Here is a 24,936-nt window from a genome sequence, read left to right on the forward strand (position 1 = left end):
GTTTGCCGTGGAACGACACAAAAGGCGTTTTCTCAGTCATGCTGTGAGTGTGACTGATATTGTTGTTGTTACCTGCGTAGCATGAATCGAGCACGCAGCAAAATCTCCAGTGAATGAGTCACGTGAACGTGTACAAACGAACCATCACTTTCTGTCCAACTCCAATCACGTGCGCTATTCGCTTTGCGTGTCGTAATGTTCGAAACCCAGATCTTATTTTACGAGTAAAACCTATTCAATTACATTTAAAAATTATTCCAGGAAATAAAATATAGCCATATGCAACTCTGTTCGTATGTGTAGCCTATGCAATTTTTCTATTAGGCCTACATCATATTGATATTCATACTGGTATTTATTGGCACATTTGAATAGGTTAATGGATTTATCAGAGAGAGAGAGAGAGAGAGAGATAGTCATCACACACGTGTATGGTGGCTTCATCCGACGGAGCTTCTTTCACAGGCTTTTGGCTGCGTTATTTTTTGCTAGCCAGCAGATGGCGCTGTTTTCCACACTCGAATTTTTAGATCTGCTGTAGGGAAAGCCTCAGTGATTTCCCCATCTCACAATGACAATGAAAAACTTCTTGTTATTCTTCTGGTCATTTACCTACAACATAGCAGCTAATGAATCAGAAGTATTGCACGTTCACAGAAAATAGCCTACTTCTGCAGTGCACTGATAAATAAAGTGGATACAGGCTATTTTTTTGTTGGTCACAGTTTCAGTATTTCAATACAATATACGGCAGGGAAATGCTGCAAACCTTTGTTGCAGGATGCATTTAACCATGGTGAATGATTCTTGTTTGTAGCTGAAATTGTAATCAAATTAAGCAAAATATTTAATAAACAGATAAATATGGGGGGGGTGGGGGGATTTATAGTATATCATGACTGACAGTTATTTTTTCAGTGTGGGCCTTTTAAGTTCTTTAGTTAAATAGTTACTCTAAAGTACATATATGCACTTTTTAGAGGAAAATAAGGAGGCTTTCAGACAGTATTTTAGCCTGGCAAGCCAGACTTACATCAAGATGTTTAGTCTGGCAACTCTCCATAGACGCGGCTTAATCCGAGGGGCGGGATAAACGGTTGTCTCTCAAAATCCCTCTGCACGCAATAGGATAGCGCTACAACCAACCAGAGCAACGAAGAAGCTGACGTAGTCAGAGCGGCAAAGATCCGGTCCAGCAAAACTCCGAACACTTCTTCCTTTTTTAAGAATGACTTAAGTGCCGTTCTTTGCTCTTTTCTTAAAGAAAAACTTAACTCCAAGTCCTCCAGAGTCGCGGCCAAAGCCGATTCGAAAGACCGCTGTTCTCCATCCGCAGCCGCCATTCTTTGTTTAAGAAGTTTCAGCCTTCGCAACTCTGTCGTCATATGTTAAGCCCTCCCCGCCTACTCTATACACGACGTGATTGGCCTGAACCAATTTAGGTTTTTGCAGCTAGAAGGTCTATGGAGAGTTGCTAGACTGCCCTGGCTGCAAAATACATTTTGCTGCCGCTAGGGTGCGTCTAGATTTCTAGGCTAACTGTTTTTAATATTACGTATAAATAGAACAAATTTGTCACTTTAACAGCACTGCCACAGTGACAAACTGTTGCACATGTAAAGGAAAAACTTTTGTACACTTTATCTGAAAGTGAAGAGGATTCTGCTATTTTGTTTTGTTACAGTATAGCCTACAGTATGCCCTTTTATAGTGTTGATTTTGTTTTTTGGGCCCTACTAGGATAGGTTTTCATGCTTGAATGTTTGAAAAAACTATTTTTGACATATAGTTGCAGCTCTTCTCTTCCCAGTCTGTCTGTAACTCCCGGTTCCGGTTGGACCAGTGTGTTGTGATTGGTCAAGCGCTTGGAGCGTGTTTCGGAAATGTCACATCTCTTAGCATAACTGTGAGTCAAAACACTACTAATACTGACACAACTCAACCAGTTCTTGCCCCTATTTATACCTTGGGTGTGTACATTGTGTACATTCCCGGAAGAAAACTCAAGACTTCAATCGAAGCTCCTCAGGGAGTTCAGAAACAGTGCGCAATGATATAGAGAATAACTGCCTTTGGAGTGACTCCAAAGCAACTTTACACAATAAATGAAGTTGAAAATGTAAAAAAGCATAATAGGTCCTCTTTTAATATTTTGGCCAAGTAAATGAACAGCCTAGTATGGTATGGAAGAAGAAAGATGGCAGGAAGAAGCTATTTTAAAGTTTACAGAGAGCAAAGCTGTCTAATTTTAACATATGTGGGGTTTGTGTTTCACCTGACGCGTGAGTCAACATGAAAACTGTAAATTATATAGCCTACTAGGGCTTCTTTATTTTACTTCTCCATTATTTTTAAATCTCAAACTTAGTTACAATATAGTGTTTATTCAGAGTTGTGAAAATGACCATGATGTTGACAGATTTGATCAAGTCAAGTGGAAGGATACAGCATAGCCGCTTCGATTCGGTTTGCTTTACCATTTAGCATGTTGCTGCAATGCTGTTGTAGTGTGAAACTTCAAGGCAGCACTAATATAAATCTATACAATATGGGTTGCGTATTAATTTCCTGAATTTGTATGAGGTTGAGTTTTTAGCCTTGGGATGTCATGATTGCAGTTCAATAATGTATGTGATTTACTTGGTAACACTTTAATAAGGTTTATTAGTTAACATTAGTTAACTAACATGAACTAACAATGAGCAAAACATTTATTATAGTATTTTTTTTATATTTGTTAATGTTATAATAAAAATACAGCTGTTCATTGTGTGTTCATGTTAGTTCAGTGCATTAACTAATGTTAACAAATACAACCTTTGATTTTAATAATGTATTAGTAAATGTTGAAATTAATATTAATTCGTTTTTCATTCTTATTCATGTTAACTAATGTTAACTAATTAATCTTATTGTAAAGTGTTACTGTTTACTTTATAAATCGTGAAACATTTCCCTATCATATGCCCTGGAATCAATCTGTGACTGCAACAATGTTGGCTCATTTATTAGGAAAAATTGTTTACAATTCACTCATCATAGAGATAAGATGAAGAGTTTTCTTCGAACCATCTCAGGGGAGCAGCCACATACCTTTCGCAGAACGTGCCGCTGTAATTTGCCACTTTTTAGGGGCAATGTGAGAGGTGTTTACAGTATGACTCACTCCAACAGTTCAGGTGTGGTTTTCTTCGAATTTGAGTTTCAAGAATCGTATAATCTGTCCAAAAACAAATTTGTGAAAATTGTAGGCATGTCCATTAGACAAATCTGACCTTATTAATGAATTATTAATTTAATTTTATAATCCCACAAGGACAAACTATTTCCACCTTTAACAGCCTTTAACAGAGTGCACTACTGCACTCAAGCTACTGTCTTTGGTAGAAATAGCCTTTACAAAAATGGTATCCAGTTTCCACCAAAATACCATAGTAATTCACTTATTGTTACTACTGTTAAAGGTATAGGCTATAGGCAATTTTTCTACAAACACTTTTTGTTATAGCCTACTGGTTAAAACTCTTCACATCCTGGCAGCAATCAATAATACAAGTGGTCTAAATATTAAAACATATATATACTCTTATACTGTATCTTCTATGAATGTCTCAGGACCAAAAAATATTCTTCCAATCAATGCAGTCTGAATGCAATGATGTCATACTGTCTGTACATGTATACCTGTCTGTCAACATATGTATTTCCATACCTCCATGAACCCTGCTCGTGTGGACATCACACGTCATCAGTGCAGGAAGTTAGGTAAGGCTGTGCAGAGATGTGGACAGACAGTCACAAAGCGCCACAAACAAACAGCAGCCGCGGTTCACAGTTCCTCCTGAAACTAAACAAAGAGCTTGTTCAAGCCGCGTCATAACCGAATGATGTCTACATGTCTATATATATATATATATATATATATTATCCCTCTTGGCAGAGCATGTAAAATCAATGAAAAATCTGCAGTAATTCATGGAAGTTTGTAATTTTCCAGATGGAACAACAGGATCTCCTGTGGTCAGACGGAGGCTTATGTACTTTGAAATGCAAAAAAACCCTGATGGTTGTACTTGATGAATAATAGTCCTCACGGCACTACGTGGCCTGCTGTGGGTATGTTTGGAATGCCTTGCCATACACCTACTGACATACACCTGCCCGCATGTGGTAAAAAGTCCCTTAGTAAAATCAGATCCAAAGCACGCACATCCACAGCAAAGCAATATGTTGCTCAAATTGGGTGCTCAACAAGGAAATTAATAAAAAAATATATTTTTTATTAATTTCCTTGTTGAGCACCCAGTTTGAGCAACATATTGCTTTGCTGTGGATGTGCGTCTTTCTGCTGAGCTGTCTTTCTAGTCCCAAAAGACAATAAAAAAAAAAATATTAAAATGAAAATATATATTTATTTATTTTACAGTTAAAATTATATTTATATTATTTATATAAGCATTTTCTTTTATTTAAGGTTTATGGGTAAGCATAGTTCATGTGAAATGTAATGGTAAAATAATTAGAAATTAATTTATAAAAAAATTTTTTTTACAGATTTTTGATGACGGGTAATGGTCTTTTTTACCCCATTCCCCATTCCAGCCCCCCAAATATTTCTTCATATAACAGATTTATTTTTATTTTGTGTGGTTCTCATTTACATTTTTTTAAAAGAAAAACGATTTTATATATCTATCTATACATAAGTATTTATACATAATATTGTACTGCCTTTGATTTATCTACTGCTTAAAAAAAAAAAACTTAAATGCGTTGTGTCTGTGTGGCGATCAGACTGCACTGAAAATCTTTCATGTCTGATCTCGCGCGGCGCACCAGTGAGCTAGAATCGCACTTGCTGTGTAGTATGCAGTATACAGTGTGTAGTGTGCGGCGTACGTGAGCTCTCCATTCCCTGTTTTCCTTAAGCGGGACAGAGGGGGAGGGATGAGCTTCAAATGACGTTACCGAGCCTGTTAAAACACCGAGCGGCTTCGCGCGGACGCATCAGACAGTCAGTCAGCACGCAGAGGGACAGCAGCAGCCGCACCTCCTGTAGACACCGAATAGCGTTTCATTTATACAGTCTGGGTGTTTAATACCGATGAGAACAATGGTCTGAAGAGATTTAGGCGATCAATTCGTGAATGTAATTCCATTACATTCATCTGATCCGCGCGCGCAAAAGGCCGCTTTGGTTTTATCGTCTCCGCAGTCGCCTTCTCTCTGAGAGATTCACGTTCCCATGCGATTCTTCAGACTCACCTTTAAGTGTTTCGTGGATTGTTTTTGAAGGTGCTGTTTTAAATCGGTGTCTTTTTTCTTTTAAAGTCTACTATTTATTTTACAAACGCGCTTTTTGATAAAAAAAAAACGAACCAACAGAACCGTTGCCAATTTCGCCGAGAAAATCAAACTGCCAACGGGAGAAAAAAAATAAAAATTCGTTAAGAATAACAAAGCTGATTTTATTAAATAAAAGGATAACGGACCATATCCTGTGCACCTAAAGAGGAACAAAAGGGACATTTTGGTGTAAAAAGAAAACTGAAACTGACTTAGTTCAAAAACAATAAGAGATCAAATATTTATTTTTGACTGCTGATTTAAGCCCTTCTCGAGTCTCGTGAGGAGGTTGATTTGCTTTGTTTACACGAGAGATGGAGAAATCCTCTCTTGACGCAGACTGCGCCCTGAACATGGTCCTGGTGGAGGAGAAGAAGGGCCATCTCATTCCCAATGGAAACGCGCATCAAGGCGTCAATGGGACCCTCAACGGGGGACCCGTATCAGCGGCCACTGGAGCCATATCCGCGGTGGAGAAGAGGCAGGGCTACCCCGAGCGAGAGACCTGGACCCGACAGATGGACTTCATCATGTCCTGTGTGGGGTTCGCCGTGGGTCTGGGGAACGTCTGGCGCTTCCCGTACCTGTGCTACAAAAATGGTGGAGGTAAGACTCTCTGCAGCACATTCATCAGATCCCATTTAGATGAGACGTCACTCTTCTGTGACGTCATTTGCACGGTGGAAGACACCGCCTGTGTGTGTGTGACTCATTCATTCATCCATCCATTCATTCATGCACTCAATGGCTGTACAAAAATTGCAAATGCAAAACAATGCCTTAAAATAGTAAGCTGTGAACACTTGTTTCCTGTTTAACGTCCAGTGATTTAATATTGAGGGTTATTTTGGTGTCATCCATGTTGCCATTGTTCCCTAGTCATGATATTAAATAAGTGATTAAATGAAGACATGAATATTGGCAGGCAATATCGGTCTGTCTCTGTTAATAATCTGAATATCATTGTATTAGATAAAAAATAAAAATAATCAAACCAAATGGCATTTATTTAAAAGAAAATGTAGCCTTACTAGCACAAACACACTTTACCAGCAAAGTTTTGCTTTTAAAGTTAATAAGTTGGTTTTTAATAATAAAGCAATATACTATTATAAACAAATACAATATGTCTTTTAAAAATGGCTTAGTTCTGAGAAAAGCTTTAGCATTATTTGTTTTATTCAGTTTAAATTGAATTCAAGTTTAATGACATTTTAAACTATCTTGTTAAACTGGATAAGTTTGTTAATGATAATTATAAAGCTGGTGTGTTTGTCAAATGTGTCTGTACACCAGTTCCCCATGACTCAGCCATAGACAGTAGAAGTGCGCATAGTACGTGCTGGATCGAATGTTTGTAAGATGATCCAGTTTGGCTTCTTTTTTTTTCTTTTTACTTTAGGCTAATGTTTTAAATCAGCACTCATTTAGGCTATTGCTGCACACTCTTGTATTTCAGAGTGGCAAATGCAGCTATAAATGGATATTGAAGGTGAAAATGCTCAATGAATGCAATGCATGAAAGCACAAGTAGAGGTCACACATTTCTATGCAACCATTAGAGGTCACACATGACCTGACACAAATAGCTTTAAGATCAAATTCAGGGTTTTATCTTACAAATCTTGGCTGGCTCTTAAATGTAAGTATATATAATTTAAAAAAGTATATATTTTTTCATGTTTGTGTGTGTGTGTGTATAAACAATTATATAAATAGTTTAATCTAGCTTTAGTGCATGGCTAACAACATGTCATTATTAAACACAAAGGTGCCTATTATGCTCAGAATGCTGTCTAGGTAGTCAGCTTTTATTAGGCTTTGGGACACAGCCATTGTCTAATAATAATAATTATTAGTTACATTTATATAGCGCTTTTCTCTGCACTCAAAACGCTTTAGAAGGAGGGAATCTCCTCAACCACCACCAATGTGCATCATGATCCACCTGGATGATGCGACGGTATTGCGCCAGACCACCACACACACTACACACACCAGCTTATAGTTGGACTTGGACAGGAGACCGAGTGATGAAGACACTGTTTATGAGGATGATTTGAGGGCTGTGATGATGGACAGATGCCAATGGGCAAATTTGGCCAGCATGCCGCGGTTAAACCCCTACTTTATTACGAAGTACATCCTGGGATTTTTAATGACCACAGAGTCAGGACTTTGGTTTAACGTCTCATCTGAAGGACGGTGCTCTTTGACAGTATAGTGTCCCCATCACTTTACTGGGGTGTTAGGACTCACACAGACCACAGGGTGAGCGCCCCCTACTGGCCTCACTAACACTTTTTCCAGCAGCAACCTGGTTTTCCCATGAGGAATCCCATCCAGGCTCAACCCTAGCTTCAGTGGGCAACCAGTCTTTGGCTACAGGGTGATAGCTGCTGGCTAATGACGGATTCGAGTAGCATTAGTAGTCATGGTGGGCCTCTCTTCATTATCGTCACTGTTTCGCCATTGATTCTCTTTTTTGCTCTATGAGTCATCTTCTGATGGCTATAGAATGTGAAGGCCAAGTCTGCGTAACACTTTTAGACCCCATTAGAAAGACATCCATTGTGTTTTCCTGAATGACGAAGCTGTCTCCCCGTGTCCCCAGCGCTCTGGATGCCGTCCAGCATTTGCTGAATGAATGGCCATACTTTTTTGTCTTGATGTATGGGGATTAGGAGTGTAGCGGTTCAAATTACTCACGGTTCAGTTTTTATCACGGTTTTAGGGTCACGGTTTCGGTACGGTTCGGTATGTGTTATGGGAAAAATAAGAACAAATTATTCAAATACAAGCAACAGCACAGCTTTTCAGGTATCTAACAGCAGTTTTCAGGTACAGAACATGTATAATGTAATAAAACAACATATAATCTTCACTGTAGAAAATAAATAAAGATTAATCATTATAAAAGTTACAAAAGTGAAGAGCAGTGAGTGATTTCCTTGTCTTTTGTTGTTTGATTAACATTAAAAACACGCTTCGGATGAGGGCGCACACACAACGAGTCTACAATGTTTAAAGTCCAAATGCATCATAAACTATATTTAATTTAAGGTATTAGTTATGTTGTTAAAGCTTATTTATAATACTGTTGAACTTGACAGTATTTTCTCTCTTGTGGCAATGTCAAAGAAGCCAGAGTCTCAATTGTTGTATGCAATGGTGTGACTCATTGGCTAAAAAAGAAAGCAAAACACAAAATAAATACTGTAAAGATGAATTTGACTGATACTTTTTTTTCCAAGGTTTCTATAAATATCGTGATATAACCACGGTGTGAAAAATATGATATTGTGACAGCCCTAGTTGAGTTGTGTTAGTAGTGTGTTGAAACTCAAGGTTGTGGTACGGGTGTGACTTTTCCGAAGCATGCTCAAAGCGGTTGACCAATCACAACACACTGGTCCAGCCGACCAATCAGAGCACATTGCGCTTTTCAGAAGGAGGGGCTTCATAGAGACAGGAACTAAACCGAGCGATACTGACAGACTGGGAAGAGAGTGCTGCAAAAATTAAAAATACGTGAAAAATATTGTTTTTTGAACATTCAACCATGCAAAGTAGACCCTAAAAACAAAAGCAAGACTTTGTAAAAGAGCGTAATATTTCCTCTTTAATGAAAAAATACTTTTATTAAAGATGAAGTCATGGATCATTTGCACATCATTAGCCTCATTGTCGAATCCTGATTACATTACAGTACACATATAGGACAGTTGCAAATCACTTTACAGAATAACTTGCTTAATAGCAGCATCCTCGCTAGATCTTAACTAGAGAGAATGATGAGAAATGACAAACAGAATGAATATAATGCTGGATAGTCTCCCACTATCCTTGGGAAAATTCCAATATTGTCCTATTCACTTATAGACTTAAAACATCTTGTCGAGATGTATAACGTTACGCTGAATATGAACTTAACAGTGCTCATGTCTAAAAGCAGTGTTTGTCTTTGGCACTGCCCTGAATCCCTGTTGTGAGCGAAATGTCAAGACTAGGTCAATGTTGTGTTAGCACTTGGGTTGCAATTCTATTTGGTCTTGACGGATAACTTGATTTCATTGTCTTCTGGTTATTTAGATAGAGAAGATGTCAGTGTGTTTTGGATCTGAAATCTCCACCACCTGTGGTAGAGGGGAAAGGTGATGGAAACCGACTGCTGGGAACATTTCACGAAGACCATCAATTCTTCCGAAAACAATAAGTGATTCAAATAAGACGTGCCAGCTTGAGAAATATGAGATGCATGAGTGTCTAGTGAGAATTGGCTGACTCTTAGAGCACTTCATGCTCAAATACTTTCTTTACCCCCAACAAGGATCTCTAAGGTAACAGAATCACAGTGTCCTGGTACAGGTTTCCAAACACAATGTGTCGTCTTTGTCTGTAAAACTGACAGGATCTTGAATTGTTATGCCAAATCAAATCAGACCTCTCAAAGACCAAAAAGGTCCTGCTGGCAAACGGAGAGTAAATACGGATCATGTCACACATTCTTTGACTCAGTGTTCACAGGTTGAGTCTGTGAGATACTTGTGATATTTACTTTCCTCACTCTCAAAAGACAAATTTAGCCACAGGTCAAATTCAAACCCATGGAATCTCTAAAAAGTTTGTTCTTTCGTAAAAATAAATAAATAAATAGCTCACCCAAAAATAAAAATGATTATTTATACTGTTATTAACCTGTATCACTGGCAGGAGATGTCCAAGTTTCTCTTTTTCATACAATGAAAGTGAATGGTGACCACGACCCGGCAATACTTTTAAGGCCAGATTTAATAAATAATGACTTGCATTTCATTCTGTTCCTCACACACACACACACACACAAAAAAAATGGTAACACTTTACAATACGGTTCCGTTAGTTAACATTAGTTAACTACTTTAGTTAACATGAACTAAGAATGAACAATACTTCTACAGCATTTATTAATCTTAGTTAATTTCAACATTTTCTAATACCTTATTAAAATCAAATGTTGCATTTGTTAGCATTAGTTAATGCACTGGGAACAAACAATGAACTGCTGGATTTTTATTAACTAATGTTAACAAAGATGAATAAATATTGTAACAAATGTGTTGCTCATTGTTAGGTAATGTTAGTTAATAAATTTACTCATGTTAGCAAATGAGACCTTATTGGAAAGTGTTACCAAAAAATATATGACTTTGGAAGACTTGAAACAGAGTGCATGAGGTTTTTTTCTACTTTTATGATGCTTTTATGAATTTGTATGCACTTTATCTTAGAGATCTACTTTAATTGGAATAAATCAACTTCATATATTCTACTTTACACCCCTTTTTATGCTCCATGCAAGATAGTGTATTTTTTAGTTTAAGTAATTTAACTGTGATTTTTTACATTTTTATTGCTTTTTTAATATTTTTTATTTATCTGTAATTTATTTGATTTCAGTTTTAGTAATTTTAGTACTTCAACTTATTATATTTAAATAAGTTGCCAAGGTGACATTATACTTTTTTAATCTAATATTTATATTCTATTTTATTTCAGCTTTATTTCCATTAAGGAAAATGCTTTATTTTTTGTTTTAGCTTAGAGTAAGAACACTGATGCAAGAAACAAAGTCATACAGATTGTGAACGACTTAAGGATGTGTAAATAGTCAATTTTCACCGTTGGGTGAACACTTCATTTAATATATCGTGTTAATTGCTAAAGCCTCAAGGACAGTGTTTCTCTGCGTCCCTCCATAACTTCAGTTGTTTGTATCTAGAGACTTTGCAGTTTTGATACAGTGTTGCTAATCCGTTTCTAGCCAAATCACGCGTGAGCTAATTTATTTCCCATAGACCTCACAAGAGATTTCTCCGCACCTGTGAAGTGAAGGTCTGCTAATTTTCCTAATTCCCTGTAGAGAACTCAGATTATATTAAAACACTCTAAAGTTCTTGATGTGAACCACTTAAAGTTAAGAGACCCCCTGTTGTGTTAAATCTGTAGGTCAAATCTCTTATACTTGTGAATGTTTGCACTTTGTTACCGTAAGATTATGTTATTTGATAGCAAACAGCCTTATACTGTTCTGCAAGATTTTATGGTAGAGGTCATAGGTCACATTAGCTGCCTTATCTGTTTCTTTATACAGCTCTGCAGTCAGTTTAGCGAGCTGCTCACTCTTCTGTCTGTGCTGTTATCTAAGGTCACAAATCTTTCATTGAGCTGTTCAGATTGACACTGGTGTCGCTAACTCATATACAGAATGTGCATGTGAGATGCAGACACAGTCGAGTCTTTCTGTTGCCAGGTTACAGCATTATGTAGTGTTGTATCAGAGTTAAGAGTGGCCAAGCTGAACAGAATGGTGTCCACGTAGTAGATTTATGATCTCTGCAGTAAAGCCCTCTACCTGTCCTTGGCTGCTGGGTCTGTAATACGGTATCACAGCCATTCTAAAAGCTCCCCGATCTGACAGTCTTTAATAACAATCTGGCATTGTGATTGTGCTTCAGCAGCACACAAACAAAGCAGATTGTTTTATCTTTCTTACATACTGGGAACTATATTCTCAGAAGGCGAAGCACTGTTACTTCTGCGGAGTGATTTTCCGTGGTGAGGAGCAGAGAGTTCGCTCAGAGTGTTGCGCTAATCACTCCGCCCAAGTAGCAGTGCTTCGCCTTCTGAGAATATAGTTCCCTGTATGTATACGGTTAGAAGATGGCTGTGTCTCATGTGACCTTGTTACTTGTACACCGTGTGACTATACAAATCACAACATAACAGTAAATAGAAAAATGTTGGTGTTATTTTGTCACTTATTGGGAGCAGTATGCTAGCTGAAGCCATTTACCTCCAGTCTTTGTGCTAAGCTAGGCTAGCGGTGTGTGCGTCAGACAGAGTTACGGCACGCACGGAGATGAAAAGGGTCTGTATGGACCTATCTAACTCTGGGGGATACGGTGAATAAGCTAAAGTCCCAAAAAGTCGGCGTGTTCCTTTAAGTTACTATAACGCTTCACACACACTCTCACACAATCGCACTCAACCTGCGCACACTTGCTCGCACACACATACAGCCTCGTACATACGCACTCGCTCACAGCCTTGCACACGCACGCACACACTCAAAAATTTTAAAATAGTTTTTATTACTTTTTTATTACTCGCTTTTGTGTTTCGCCTCCCTCCGCCATTTTATGCTAGCGCGAGTAGTAGCGCATATATGATGAATGACATCAGAGAAACATCAGTAGGCTATAATCGATTATGGTCTATGACTGTATTGATGCAGAATCGTCCACATAAAATAAATGTTTGAGAAATAGATTCTAATATAATATCTGGATGCCTTTGTCCATATAAGTTTTTTTTTTCTGGAAAGTCATAAGTTTTATTATGTGTCATAATCGTGTGTACAACTCATTTTTAAATATCATGATTATCGCCATACCCCTAATTAATTTTTTTTTTTAAATATCACGATGATCATAAATACCAGTAAAACTTTGGCAAAATGTAATTTCCAACACTTCCAAGCCTACAAAATGGATTAGTTTCAAATTCCTATATTGCAAATGACATTTAAAATTGTACATTGTTTCTCAATGGTTAGGCATGAGAAGGCCAGTGATGCCAGCACAGCAGGACATGTTGGCTACTTGCCTGACTGACATCAGTTCCTCGCTCCACATAGACGGGCGATTAAGAAGAGCGTCTGTTAATCTTTTAATCTCCTTTTTCTGACTGGGACCTAACCGTGGGTGCTTTAGGGTTCAGCCATTGTGTATTATATTCTCCGTAAATTCATCTTCATGTCATTTCAATATGTAAAAAAATATGTTGCTGCGCTTAGTAGTTTTAATAGTCTAGTTGCAATAATTTTGTTTTAGAGCATTTATTAGAGATTCTTGCTGAGCATCATCACAACTGCTAATACTTACAGTTAGGGATTTGAATAAACTTTTAAGTATGAAGCTTAACTTTTCCTCTTTTTTCACACAAATTTGCATAAGGACATGCTTAATACCTCAAATCATGCAACACTACGTACGTTTTCATCTTATTTTTCCCAAGCATCAGCCAAACCTTGCATGTTCTTATTATTCTAGAACAAGTATGATCATGTCAGTAAGTTTGTGAAATCATTGTTGTTGTAGTAGTTTCTTAAACAAGGTGAGAAATACCATCAACAATGGTTTGAGTTTCAGGGCTGAGAAAGAATATTATATTATAACATTGCTAACATTGTTCTACATTACAAAGAAATACTAAATCATAATAATGAGCCTTTAAATTATGAATTAAGTTCTCAAGCGGACTCATAAAGCTTGTTTAACTTCTATAACTTGTTTGTTCATGGCACAATGCTTCTCCTGGTTTCCATATCAGCGCTGTTTGATCTGATATGAGTCAGTCTGTGCTGGATTTGAATGCTTCTCACTAGATCTCGCAGTAATGTCAAACGCTTTCTCACTGGATCTCTCAGCACTGTTAATTAACACTGTTGCGTGATCGAGATCGCACCGCTCTCTCTAATATTTGTCCGATCTGATAAACTATCTGCGCCTCGCTTTCATTTTGTTTGCCGTTTGATGTTTTTCACATGCAACAGAAATGGCAGCTATACAATATCTCTATATATTGATCAGTGGGCAGCCTAGAAAATGTATAAGTAACATGACGATTGATCTTATCAGAGAGCTCACTTTATTCTCAAGTTTTCCTTGTCAGTATGTAGGTGCAAGTGAGAGTCTTTACCAAAAAGCCAAAAAGGGACTAAAAGGAATAATGTACGTATTAATCCAACATACTACATTTCTAGAATAGTGTTTTTCTTATTTGAATGCATGTCTCCAGCATCAGTATGTATTGTCGGCTAGCTAGAAGCAGAAGTTGATTTTCACCTGGTAATACATGCAAACGATATCATTGGCTTCTGAGTGGAGTGAGCCATATGTGTTGACAGTGTCCATATCCATCTGCTCTGTAAGGGGGAGGTGTGGGAATCTATATTTATAGTCTCCCATCATTACCTAAGAATCCAATCAGTTCTGCCTGTGTTTTAAGGGCGGCTCGTTAGAAAGGAGTGAAAGCGCTTCCCGGGTGTGCTTTACAGGATGATGCGAACTTCTCAGCGGGGCTTCACATGGCAATTTCGCTAACTGGCTAACAGGTTTCAGCACCGCTGCGATTGCTAACTCTCAATGCATTTTTAGCCCATCCAGAATAGAAAGCTTAACATATTTTCTCCACACCTGAGGTGACTGTCTAGTCATGAGCTAGTGGAAGTTAAGTAATGTACTGTCAGTGTTTAGTCATTGTCGCAAAATACTTTTTATTTTGTGATAACGAGCGGCTGACTGAATATTATCCAGAATTCACGAGTTCACACGTATATGAAATCAGATGTAGTAATTTATGCGTATTTGGCGTGCTGTTAGGGAAAGGGCTCCGAGCTTGAAATTTGGCCCGAAGCCAGAGTCCTCCCCCCTTTACTGGGATAGAAACCAGCCGAGAGTGGGGTGATGGGGTGGTGGAGGGATGCTGTGAAACTGTCATGGGACAGAGGTGAGGGAAGGCTATATTTATACCGGCTTCCTCTTGTGCTGATTGGTTGATTACCTGAACGTGCTCCTCCCGAACTTTGTTACATAAAACTTCATTTGTTGGACTGTAAAAAAAATTATATCATCTGTAAGTTATGACAGCATGTTTTTATGTAGGACGAATTACGCTACAGCACTTTTATTATCGCGCTGATTAGCTATAGCTAAGCGGACAGTGCCAATCAATGTATTGGAGAAAACAGCAACAATAAATGTAAAGAAACGAAGTTCTAGTACATTTATGGTAAATTCGTTACGAAGAAACAAATAAGTACAAAAAAGTATGACCTGTGATTTTTTAAAAAGATTTAGCAAAAAAAAAGAATCCCAAAGTCACGTATCATAAGCGGACTTGGAAACTCTGATCACAATCTCAAAAGTTTGGAGTCAATAAGATTACTTTTTTTTTAAAAGAAATTAATACTTTTAACAAAGTATTAAATATATATTAAATTTAACAAAAGTGACAGAAAAGACATTTATGATGTTACAAATGAAAGAAGAAAAAAATGCAAGATTCAAATAAATAAATTGAGTCTGTGTGTGCTAATGATCACAAAAAGTTTTACAGTTAACATTGTTCGGGGGTGGGGGGACATATAAATAATATGGGGGTGGGGGGGGGTATTCAGGATTGTTTTTCCGATTAGCGACGCACCAGGTAACACCCACATCAGTTCTAAATAATAACAAAAACAATTCTATCATCTAACATTCTAAACAGGAGATCTCAAGCAGGAAATGCTACATCAAAATAGCGATGTGTGATTATCAGTTAGTATTACACAATTTGGGAAGATGTCACTTCCTCTTGAATTATATCAGTTGTCACCATTAGGAATGGAATGGTCTTATGCATTGGAAGAGAAAGAGCTGAAAAGATTCCTCACTTTTCTGAGAGCATTATATTGAGCATTACACGCTGATACAGAGTCAGGTGCTCTATGCGCACGACGTCAGCCACTGCAGTACGCGTAAGACTGTGTGTGTGTGTGTGTGTGAGTCACGCTTGTTTTATTCCGCTGTGTACGTGTCCACGCATTGACCCGCAGTCACATTCTCATGCATCATCCGCTCACGGGGCATTGCCATGGCGTTCTCTTTTGTTTGCAAATCAACCCGACACTAGCCCACATATGCATATTTTCCTTTTTTTCACAGAGGAATAGACTCACACAGCAGCTGCGGTCTGGAGATCTGTGCAGCACATTGTGTTCGGTGCTTCCTTCTGTAGGCAGTTCATCAAAAGGCTTCTTTCTGAGTCACGAGTCCAGCGAAGCTGTTGTTTTCTGAATGGAAGCTGGGCAGTGCTCCCAAAGAAGCCACTTCATTCATATCAGTGTTTTTAAATTAGCAACAGGGGTTGTTGTTATTTTATTGTTCTAGATTATCTGGCTTAAATTGGCCATGTAGCAGCTAGCCTGCAAAGCTAGCATTATGTAAGCATGTCACTTTGTATAGCGGCGTCCCACTCTGCCTTTTTTTTCCATCGTTCCTTTTTTTCTCTCTGTCTGTCACACGCACACATCCTCCCCTGCAGTCACCTCGCCCGCGATTGGCGGGTGACGTCATCAAGACTTTCATTGAGCACGCCAGCTCTGTTTTCAATGGATAATCTGCATCACACCGGCGACCAACCCCCTCAGTAAGCCGCTACTGTGGCTGTCAATCACAGATCAGTCGAGCGAAGGTTTATTGCTGCCGACGCGTCAGCGTGCTGCCGCACAGACCGCATGATGAGTGCTAATGCTGCCAGCGGCAGTCAAATCCAAACTTACGTGCCAACATGTGAAGGTGTTGTACACAAATAGCAGATAATTCCCTGAGTTAAAATGGTCAAAGTGTTGTAATACTTAAAAGATGTGTAAAATGCAATCTTGCTTTGGTTTTATGGGGTTAATTGGCATTATATGCATCAAAGACCTCCGTTTGTGTCTCTAGGTATTATTTTATTGGTACATTATGACATCTTATGACTCGAATGAATGGAAAATGCAATTCTTTGTATTTCATATCAAGTGCTTGACCTTCAACTCGAGCCTTCAGTGCACATTTCTTGTCTTATTGTGAATGATTTGTAAGTGCATGTTATTCTAACAATTATTCCTATCCTTGCATCAAAAATGCAATAACTTTACATTGTCATTCCATGTTGTCTTTAACATCACTCTCTGTCATTCTCTATTGCTGTGTGTTCACAGGAGTGTTCCTCATTCCCTATGTGTTGTTCATATTTCTGGGAGGCATTCCGATATTCTTCCTGGAGATTGCGCTGGGTCAGTTTATGAAAGCTGGAAGCATCAATGTGTGGAACATTGCCCCTCTTTTTAAAGGTTTGCTCTACACCTTTATGCATTACCTTACTTTTTTAGTTATGATGCTTTTTTAGGTTATTCTTTAAACATTGCACATGCATTCTTTATTTAATTTAATTTAAAAATTTATTATAATTTGAATCCTATTATTATATTATATAATCGATTATATTATAAATTGAAATGGAACACATTAAAAGTTGATATTCTATGTGTTGTATTTTGTATTTAATAATATATAAATATTTATCTAAAATATTATACCTTATCGCCTAATATTATCTGTACATTTTATATATATATATATATATATATATATATATATAAATCACATAATATCTAGATTTTGTATTCTGATATATTTCAAAATTATGTACATATTTTATACAAAATGTGTACAAAATACCATTCTGTAGTTGAAATCAAATTTTACTCTGAATTCATGATTCATCAGTACATGTTATATAAGGGATACTGTTCACCTAAAGGGGTTTATTTTGAACTGATTCAAGTTAAATGCATTGCGAGTGCTGTTTCATGCTGTCTTTTATTGGTTTGTTTTAGGACTTGGCTTTGCCTCCATGGTCATTGTGTTCTTCTGTAACACGTACTACATCATGGTACTTGCCTGGGGTTTCTACTACTTAATAAAGTCCTTCAATTCCACGCTGCCCTGGTCCACCTGCGACAACCCATGGAACTCGGAGAACTGCATCGAGATCTTCCGCCACTCCGACTGCCACAACGGCACCATTGGCAACGCCACATTTGGCAACATGACGTGCGAAGAGCTTGCTAATGGGCGTTCCCCTATTATTGAATTTTGGGAGTGAGTGATTGTTTTTTAAGCCATTCATTTCTCTTTGCAATATTTGAAATGCCTTTGATATAAGAACCACTCTTTACAAGATTTATGTGTTTGTGTTGTTAAAATTGAACTTGCTTTTCTATCTTGGACATGTTGATTTACTGTTAATTAATCCCACATGTCAGAGCCGGTTAAACACATAATTCGCTCACTGCCTATAATGAACCTGCGGCATTACATTTGGTCACGTGGTGCTGCCTGTACAATCTGGATCTGTTTATGAGGTTTATGAATCTACAGGCATTTCATAATGGCTATGCAAGGTGAAATCTCAGATTTGGAAGGACATCTGTTCACAGAGCACATGGATTGACCGTTCAAAACGGCTCATGATTAGTTTTCATGTCGTCAGGGACAGTAGACTATACCTCTGGAAAGTCATCACTTTCAAGCTTCATATGAGTTAGGTAGTTATAAATTAATATAAAACCTGCAATGAAGCAAAACTTTGTGAGTGCTATACAGTCCTTTCATTCATCAATGTTTATCTCCATTTCAGGAACAAGGTTCTGAACATCTCGGATGGGCTGGACCAGCCAGGCGACATAAACTGGGAAATGGTGCTGTGTCTTATGGCCGTGTGGGTGATGGTTTACTTCTGTGTGTGGAAGGGGGTGAAGTCGACAGGAAAGGTGAGGACACTCTTTCTGTCTATCTTTCTTTCTTTAGTGCTTCTCATTACACGTGTGAACCTTGAGGACAGGAAAAAGCAGTCACATGGACAGCCGAGAATCCAATACCAGCACTGCATCTTAAGCTTGGTTACATAACAGTCAGAGGTCATTGTTTACTCGTATTAGGGAAGCTACTAGCCACTAGTTAAACTACAGTCAAGCTACTTTACTTACAATAACTAGCCAACTGTTTTGTTTTGTTTTTGAAAGAAATTAATGCTTTTGTTCATTAAGTTCAGAAGGCTGTCGATTAAATCGATCAATAAAGACATTAATAATGTTACAAAATATTTCTGTTTCATACAAATTCTGTTCTTTTGTACTTTCTATTGTTCTATTCATCAAAGAATCCTGAAAACAAAGTATCAGTTTCCACGAAAATATTAATATAAGAACATTTTCTTGAGCAGCAAATCAGCATGTTATAATGATTTCTGAAGGATCACGTGACACTGAGTAATGATGCTGAAAATTCAGCTTTGCATTACACGAATGAATTACATTTTAAAATATATTAAAATAGAAAATAGTTATTTTAAATTGTAAAAGTATTTCACAATATTACTGTATTTTGATCACTGATTGAAGAAAAGACATCAAATGCTTAGGGATTAAAATTTGTGATAAAAAAAAAAAAAAAATCCAAACAATCCAGTTCACTAGTATGAATTGGACTTTCAAACGCTACAGTAATTGTTTCTTATATATTCCTAGTAATTTCAGTGTAATTCAAACAGCCAGTTGAAACCAACATTTTAATCTTATCTAAATCTTTAATTAACTTTAATTCACTCTTCAGGTCATTTAATATGTTCTTATGTAATCTTACCGTGTTGTTATGCCTCACATAAATTCATAAAAATATGATATCAAAGACTGCATCTTTGCATCTTATTTCATTTCCCTTGTTTAGCTCAAGTGCAATGTGACTTTCTTGTGTAACCTTGATTGGCATAGCTCCACCCACTGCTGCTTTGTCACAGTAGCGCTGAAGTGAGGCAGAAAGGTTGCCATAGCAACATTATTTGCTATGGGGGTGTGGCAGGAAATATTACAAAGTGCCTTGTCAGGCAGGCACTCTGAGATTGGTCGGTCACGAGCCGGTGTCTGCAGTGGGACGTGATAAGGTGCTCGTACAAATGGCCAACAGCCATCTCTCTCTGGGAGGCGGGATCATATGAGCCCTTAGTAATATAATAACTTAGTTTTATTCCTGCTGCGTATTGCTGTGTAGAAGGTCATTCTCGTATTACAACATACCTCCGCTGTGTTACTCTTGTGTGCGCTCAAAGCAGGGTTTAATGTTTCTAGTAAAACAGTTAAGGTCGGTAAATATTGGAATTTAGGTTATCTAAACTTGTTTATTTAGTTAAATATTTAGTTGCCAAATTCATAGTTTTTCATTGATGCAAAGGACACTGTGAGTAAGAGTCAAACTCATTCAGACGACTGATGCACACACACACACTCACACACACACACACACACACACACACACACACACACACACACACACACACACACACACACACACACATACACATACACATACACACACACACACACACACAATAAGCCAGTGTTACAGTGAGCTAATTGGCTATTTCAGAATCTGATTATTTATTACGGGGGCACAAATACTAAGCGGCAGATTACCCCAGATTCACAGGCCTCATGGGAATTAAACCAGAGTTTGTTATTTTTAGTTCAGGTCTATTTCTGCATCTTTATTGACACTTGAAAGTGCCATGGACTAAATCTTAAATCTGAGCTGGTAACAGAGTTTTGGTAGAAGCGTTTGATTTAAACGGCCGTGCATCAGACAGCTATCTATTATTAAAATACAAATGTATAGTCCTGCAGTATTTACCAACCCTAAACTTTTGAATTCAAAAGTTTAGTGTTTGTAAATTTCTTTAGGTTTTTGAAAGAAGTCTTTAATGCTCACCACCACGACTGCATTACTTTGATCAAAAATACAGTAAATATGCAACAACAACAAAAAGCAAAAATAAATAGCAATTTAAAATAACTTTAATAATTCATTTGAATATATTTTTCAATGGAATGTATTCCTATGATGGCAAAGCTGAATTTTCACCAATTATTACTCCAGACATCAGTGTTACATGATCCTTTATAAATAATGGTAATAGGCTGATTCAATCATTATTGATCAATGCGTTTGAGAGGTAATTGGGGCATTTTTTTAATTTATATGTCAGGATTCATTATTGTTCTTGTCAGGACTACTACTAGAGATGACATGGTGCTCTGGACTGTGGACAGACATAGATGTCAGAATGACGTGGAGAATTCAAAAATCACTTACTATCCACAGCGCATCATAAACAGTGGCCGTGTTTTTGCCGTAACTGGGCAGCGTTGTACTTTTTGAGTTGAGCTCGCCTTCCTGAGGGAATTCAGGAGAGAGTTTTGAAAGAACAATTGAAGTCTGTGAAGAGCTGGGGCTGCGCGGAGTGCTTTAATGTGATGGGCTTGATCTAGAATGGCTGTCCTACTTTTATGTGTCTATGTGGAGCAATCGCTGAAGACTGCCAGCCTAATAAGACCATACTGTGAGCCAAGTCCATAAACCAGCAACACCTGGAATGAGCAGGTCTCATTTAAATGCTCCCTGATAACAATCCGTCTCATATTGTCACAGTTCAAAGTTCACACCGTTTGGACCCAGCCACTGAATCAATAAACCTTTCCTTGCTTAAAAAAAAAAAAAAAAAAAAACCCAGCAATGATCTGATAACAGAAGGCAGTGAGACGTGCGGTACATGCTTCTCAGCTTTAATCACATGACAGAACGCTCAGCATGTGACTAACACTGTCCTCGCGGAGACCTGAGAGAGATAAAGAGTATTTTAGGGATGCAAATCAGCAAATTCCCTGATATAATTCTACAGATAATATTGGCTTAAACTAGATTATGTTATCTAGATTTGACTTTCTACGATCAGTCTAGCCAGCAAATGCTCTTAAATGCACGTAAATGACTGCCAAAATCACTAGCAAACAAGGACGTTTATTGAAATAACATCGATTTTTACATTTAATGAAGAAAATATTGTGTGAGTGAATGAATATATAATTTGAGTGGTGTTTTCTCATGCAACACAATTCTAGCATGTTGTGAGTGCTGTACAGGACGTTGCAAGGTCATTGCTAGGGTGTTATGATAATTCTGATATTTTCAAGAAATAGTAGCATATCTCTGCTCAACAAACACGACTTGAGGGTCACGGCTGTTCCACATGCGATGCAGAGTTTGTTGCAAAGTTTAATGCTTATGCTTCAAATACCCCACTAAAATATTAGCAATAGTATAAGTTAATAAGCTAAGCAGCGAGTTATATGCAGCGAAGACAGTTCAAATGACTGTATGTCTTTTATTTTTTGTCTTTCACAGATTGTGTATGTCACTGCCACGTTCCCATATGTGGTCCTGATTATTCTCCTGGTGAGGGGCGTTACTCTTCCTGGAGCTTATGATGGGATCATGTACTATGTCAAACCTGATTGGTCTAAGCTAGGAGAGGCACAGGTGAGATTTTAGGTTTTCTCCTTTAGCTTCATACCTCTCTTTGGGATGAAATCATCTGCTTTTACCCAAAGGAATAAATGTACAGTAATTTCTTACTTTTCTCCCTCTACTATAGCTCTGATACACAATACTTTAATTCTGTTTCGAAGCACTTTTATGTCTCTCTCCAGAGTACCTGGAGTCACTTTGAGCTCATATTCAGAGGTGGATCTGTTTGTCTGACTGACGTTACTCTTTCTGTCTCTCTCAGGTCTGGATCGATGCCGGTACTCAAATCTTTTTCTCCTACGCTATCGGGCTGGGAGCCCTCACCGCATTGGGCAGCTATAACAGATTCAACAATGACTGCTATAAGTAAGCCTCCATCACAGCCTTGATGAGACAAGGACACATTTTGTTATGCCGCCCTGCGATCTTTCTGAACCAGTGTGTTTTCTTTTCGAAAGACGTTGTGTCTAGCACGTTCACCCAATCAGAGAGCCCTGACCTTGTGCTATAAGAAGCTGGATTGTGTGGCTGGCAAAGAGCAAACAGCCTCTCACTTTAATAGATCTCACATTTCCAGATGCACTGAATCAGCAGTTCTTTGCTTTGACTTTAATGTACAAGGCACTTTGGCAGGATATTTATATATGCATTCAAAATCGTCGATTTCTTTTTTTAATCCTGAAAAATCAATAAAAAATCTTGAACAAACAAAGTTTGGTAAGAAGTGGAGTTTATTTTGATGAAGATTCTGCACTATTTTTAAGTTATTATTCAAATAAGAAAAACTAGACTAATCAAATTTTATAAACTAAAGTGTTCCGCTTTTTGCTCTTGATAAAAAATTGTTCAATTAGAAGTGAAGGTTATTAGTAAGCTACATATATAAAACATGCCTTAATATAAATATTTCCATTAATTAATTAATATTTATTTGTATTAATTTAAATGTATAATTATTTTTAAGTATGAAATAATTAATTTTACTAATGATTAAATAATTGTTTTTGTTAATTATGAAATAGTTTATTAATAATTTTAACTAAATGAGTGCATTAAACCACAGTTATGATATTTGTTTATGTACTAATTCAAGATTCTGTGCATTAAAGTACATGATATTTCTGAAATCATGTTATTTAATGCAGTATACTCTTTAATGTATAACTATGAAAAGATATAATTGATAGTAGTAAGGTGGCATTATTATTACTATTATACATTATGAATGCATTTAAAGGCATAAAGATTATAACATTTACAGTGCATTGCTTAAAGGTACAGAGTGCTTCATCAATTGTGTTACACAACCACCTGACTGCATTAACACACCGAGCTGCAATTAATGTTTTTTTTTCTTCTTTTTTCAGGGACGCTTTTGTTCTGGCTTTTATTAATAGTGGCACCAGTTTCTTTTCTGGTTTCGTGGTCTTCTCCATCTTGGGTTTCATGGCTTCTGAGCAAGGTGTGGACATCTCTAAAGTTGCTGAATCGGGTAAGAGTCTACAGTCATTTACTTCAATAAAGGTGACAGATTATGTATGTACTATATTGTAAAGTGAGACAAACGTATGTATATTTTTAAAGCTTATTCGTGTGTGTGCCACCCAGCCCTGATCTTAGTACCAGGCTTGAAACAACGTGCCTCGTAATGCAGGTGTTCAATAATTCACTTCCACTTGTTTTTAGTGCACATAAGCATTTCTGACCTGGGGCTGGTTCTTGTAAATCATTTATGAGATGAATATTTAATGCAAGAAAGATCTGCTGAAATTGAATGAAACATGCATTGTGTGAGTCATGAACATGTGTGCTATGATGAGGATGTTCTATTGTAAATGAATTTCAATGCAGTGTGATATGTGACTTGTATTGTGTATTACTATACATGTTTATCGTTGGTTTGACAATAATACTGAAAACAGAATATAAATGAAGAGCGTGTTTATGTTTATACACAATGCTATTTGCTCTTAGTCATATTACTGTGAAAGGGAGCAGACAATTAGCAGTTCGTTTTATATGTGTGTATGCATACTTTTTTGTGTGTGTTATAAGTTTATAATGGTAAATAACAGATAATGGTTCATGAATTAACACAGCTGTATGTCACTCATTTTTGTATTGGGTGGAATAGAGAGTGTGTGTGTGTGTGTGTGTGTGTGTGTGTGTGTGTGTGTGTGTGTGTGTGTGTGTGTGTGTGTGTGTGTGTGTGTGTGTGTGTGTGTGTGTGTGTGTGAATGTTTATGTGTCTGTTCTGAATGAAGGTGTGTGTGTGTGTATGTATGTTAATGTGTCTGTTCTGGATGAAGGTGTGTGTATGTGTGCACGCACGTGTGTGTGTGTGTGTGTGTGTGTGTATGTGTGTGAATGTTTATGTGTCTGTTCTGAATGAAGGTGTGTGTGTGCGCGTGTGTGTGTGTATGTTAATGTGTCTGTTCTGGATGAAGGTGTGTGTATGTGTGCACGCACGTGTGTGTGTGTGTGTGTATGTGTGCACGCACGTGTGTGTGCGTGTGCGTGTGTGTGTGTGTGTATGTGTGTGTTTGTGAGTTCTTGCTATCACAATTAGTGCAGTCTTCTTTGCTATGTCCTCCATGAA

General features: G+C 37.6%; 1 protein-coding gene across 2 annotated transcripts in view; it reads left to right on the forward strand.

Moving 5' to 3' along the window:
• The first annotated feature begins 4,990 nt into the window (after positions 1–4,990).
• slc6a8 (solute carrier family 6 member 8) overlaps positions 4,991–24,936 on the forward strand; it is a 32,119-nt gene continuing 12,173 nt past the window's right edge. Inside the window, exons 1-7 of one of the 2 annotated variants that reach the window (XM_079636782.1) lie at positions 4,991–5,952; positions 17,138–17,269; positions 17,816–18,080; positions 18,619–18,751; positions 22,215–22,349; positions 22,600–22,703; positions 23,705–23,829. In XM_079636782.1, coding sequence (XP_079492908.1) covers positions 5,661–5,952; positions 17,138–17,269; positions 17,816–18,080; positions 18,619–18,751; positions 22,215–22,349; positions 22,600–22,703; positions 23,705–23,829 — 1,186 coding nt within the window. In that variant the 5' untranslated portion in view covers positions 4,991–5,660. Of the gene's footprint in view, positions 5,953–9,667; positions 9,687–17,137; positions 17,270–17,815; positions 18,081–18,618; positions 18,752–22,214; positions 22,350–22,599; positions 22,704–23,704; positions 23,830–24,936 lie in introns of those variants that run through there. The other variant, XM_079636783.1, reaches the window with a different exon arrangement.

The sequence above is a fragment of the Phoxinus phoxinus genome (genome assembly GCF_949152265.1).
Source record: "Phoxinus phoxinus genome assembly, chromosome: 15".
NCBI classification, from domain to species: Eukaryota; Metazoa; Chordata; class Actinopteri; order Cypriniformes; family Leuciscidae; genus Phoxinus; species Phoxinus phoxinus.